At 49.1% G+C, this 1,759-nt stretch overlaps 1 protein-coding gene across 1 annotated transcript in view; it reads left to right on the forward strand.

The window, feature by feature from the left end:
- Positions 1 to 1,759, forward strand: part of prpf4bb (pre-mRNA processing factor 4Bb) — an 8,951-nt gene that overhangs the window by 2,622 nt on the left and 4,570 nt on the right. Inside the window, exons 2-4 of the mRNA XM_020617510.1 lie at positions 37 to 115; positions 378 to 1,513; positions 1,655 to 1,755. Coding sequence (XP_020473166.1) covers positions 37 to 115; positions 378 to 1,513; positions 1,655 to 1,755 — 1,316 coding nt within the window. The remainder of the gene's footprint in view (positions 1 to 36; positions 116 to 377; positions 1,514 to 1,654; positions 1,756 to 1,759) is intronic.

Below are 1,759 nucleotides of genomic sequence, written 5' to 3' on the forward strand. Positions count from 1 at the left end.
CCTGCTGATACACAAATCTTGTTCTCTGTCAAACAGGAAGCAGGATCTGGAAAATCAGGAAATAAGTGGAAATGAGGACAGCGGCGATGTGTCTGAGGAAGAAGAGGAGGAAGAGGTAGGGCTGTAAATATAAACTACAGGGCTCTATGGTGCAAACATTTCACTAGCATATGCCAGTAAAAATCAGTGTGTGTTAATGTAAAAAATTATTTGGGTGCACAGGTGAATGACATCTGTCGTTCTTCATCTGGCACAGTGCAGCCACATAAAATTGATAAAAAAGAGATTATTATATTCGCAAGATATCTAAAATTTTAAATATTGCAATGATCTGACACCTGAATAAAATGTCAAGCAGATGTGCTCTCTCATCCTAGGAGGAAGCAGAAACTAATTGCAAGAAGACAGAGGAAGGGTCCAGGCATCACAGCAGCAGTGGTAAACACAAGAGGAAAAAACACAAGCACCGTAGTAAGCACAAAAAACACAAGCATGCCTCTGACGAGGACAAGGACCGCAAACGTAAACATCGCCACAAACACAGGAAACACAAACGCAAAGAGGGCTCCTCTCCCTCTGAATCTGGCCTCTTTGGCTCCACCAGCCATAAAAAGGTTGAATCCTCTCCCTCCTCTGGAAATCCATGTCTGGACGACAGGGCCTTGCTGGAGGATTTGGAGAAACAGAGGGCCATGATCAAAGCTGAGCTGGACAGCCAGTTGATGGAGGGCAAGGTCCAGTCTGGCATGGGGTTGATCCTTCAGGGTTATAACTCTGGATCAGAAGAGGATGGAGAAGCCAGAGTAAGAAATGGAGAACAGCATCAAAGGGGCAGCTCAGGTAAACCCATTTCTCCCAGAGGAGGAAAAAGCAGGAAATCTAGGCGGGAATCAACAGAGGGCAGCAAGTCCAGCTCCAAGCGTCGTAGTCGGAGTAAGTCTGTGGACAGGCCTGCTAAGGATTCTAAGCAGGACAAGGTGACCAAAAGCACCAAGGATACAGGTGTGAAGGACAGAGGACGTGGCAGGAGCAGGTCAAAAGACAAAAAACATTCAGACAGCACTGATAGGTCCAAGGAGAGAAAGAAGTCCAACTCCCCTGTTAGTTTTAAAGCAGAGCAGAAAAGTGGCCGCACTGATAAACGTTCCTCTCAACATGGGGAGGACAGACCAAACCAGGAAAGAGTAACCCAGCGGTCCAGATCACCTGGACGAGAGCGGATAAGTCGCTCAGACAATGATCGGGACAAGCGGCCTGCCAAGTCTCCATCCAAGGATGCATCATCGGGGAAAGAGAACCACTCCCCTCATAGACGAGGGCCTCACAGCCCTGGAAGGAAACGCAGTGCTTCCCCTCGCCACAAAGATGCCCACCACCCTTTGGTTAATGCCTCAGATAGGATAAAAAAGCAGAGCCACTCTCCATCCAGAACAAGGTCCTCACCCCGGAGAGGCCGCAGCCGCTCACCAGATGCTAGGAGGAGGGATGCTGACAGGCAGGACTCGCCACCGAGGTTGGTGAAGACAGGTGTATTTGAAAGCTTCAGCTGATAATCTGCCATAGTTCATCTGCACTGTAACAGTTTTGCTGAAATCACTATGTAGAGTGTCCACTTGAACCTCTTTCCGCCCCATCTGTTCACTCTTCTGAACAGGAAGCGCCTGCGGGCAGATGCAGCGCCAGGCAGAGAGAGATCACGAGACAACAGTCCCAAGTCATCGTCCCGTCGTAGGATGAGTCGCTCACCACTGAGACGCAG

The sequence above is a fragment of the Monopterus albus genome, unplaced genomic scaffold (genome assembly GCF_001952655.1).
Source record: "Monopterus albus unplaced genomic scaffold, M_albus_1.0 scaffold190.1, whole genome shotgun sequence".
NCBI lineage: Eukaryota > Metazoa > Chordata > Actinopteri > Synbranchiformes > Synbranchidae > Monopterus > Monopterus albus.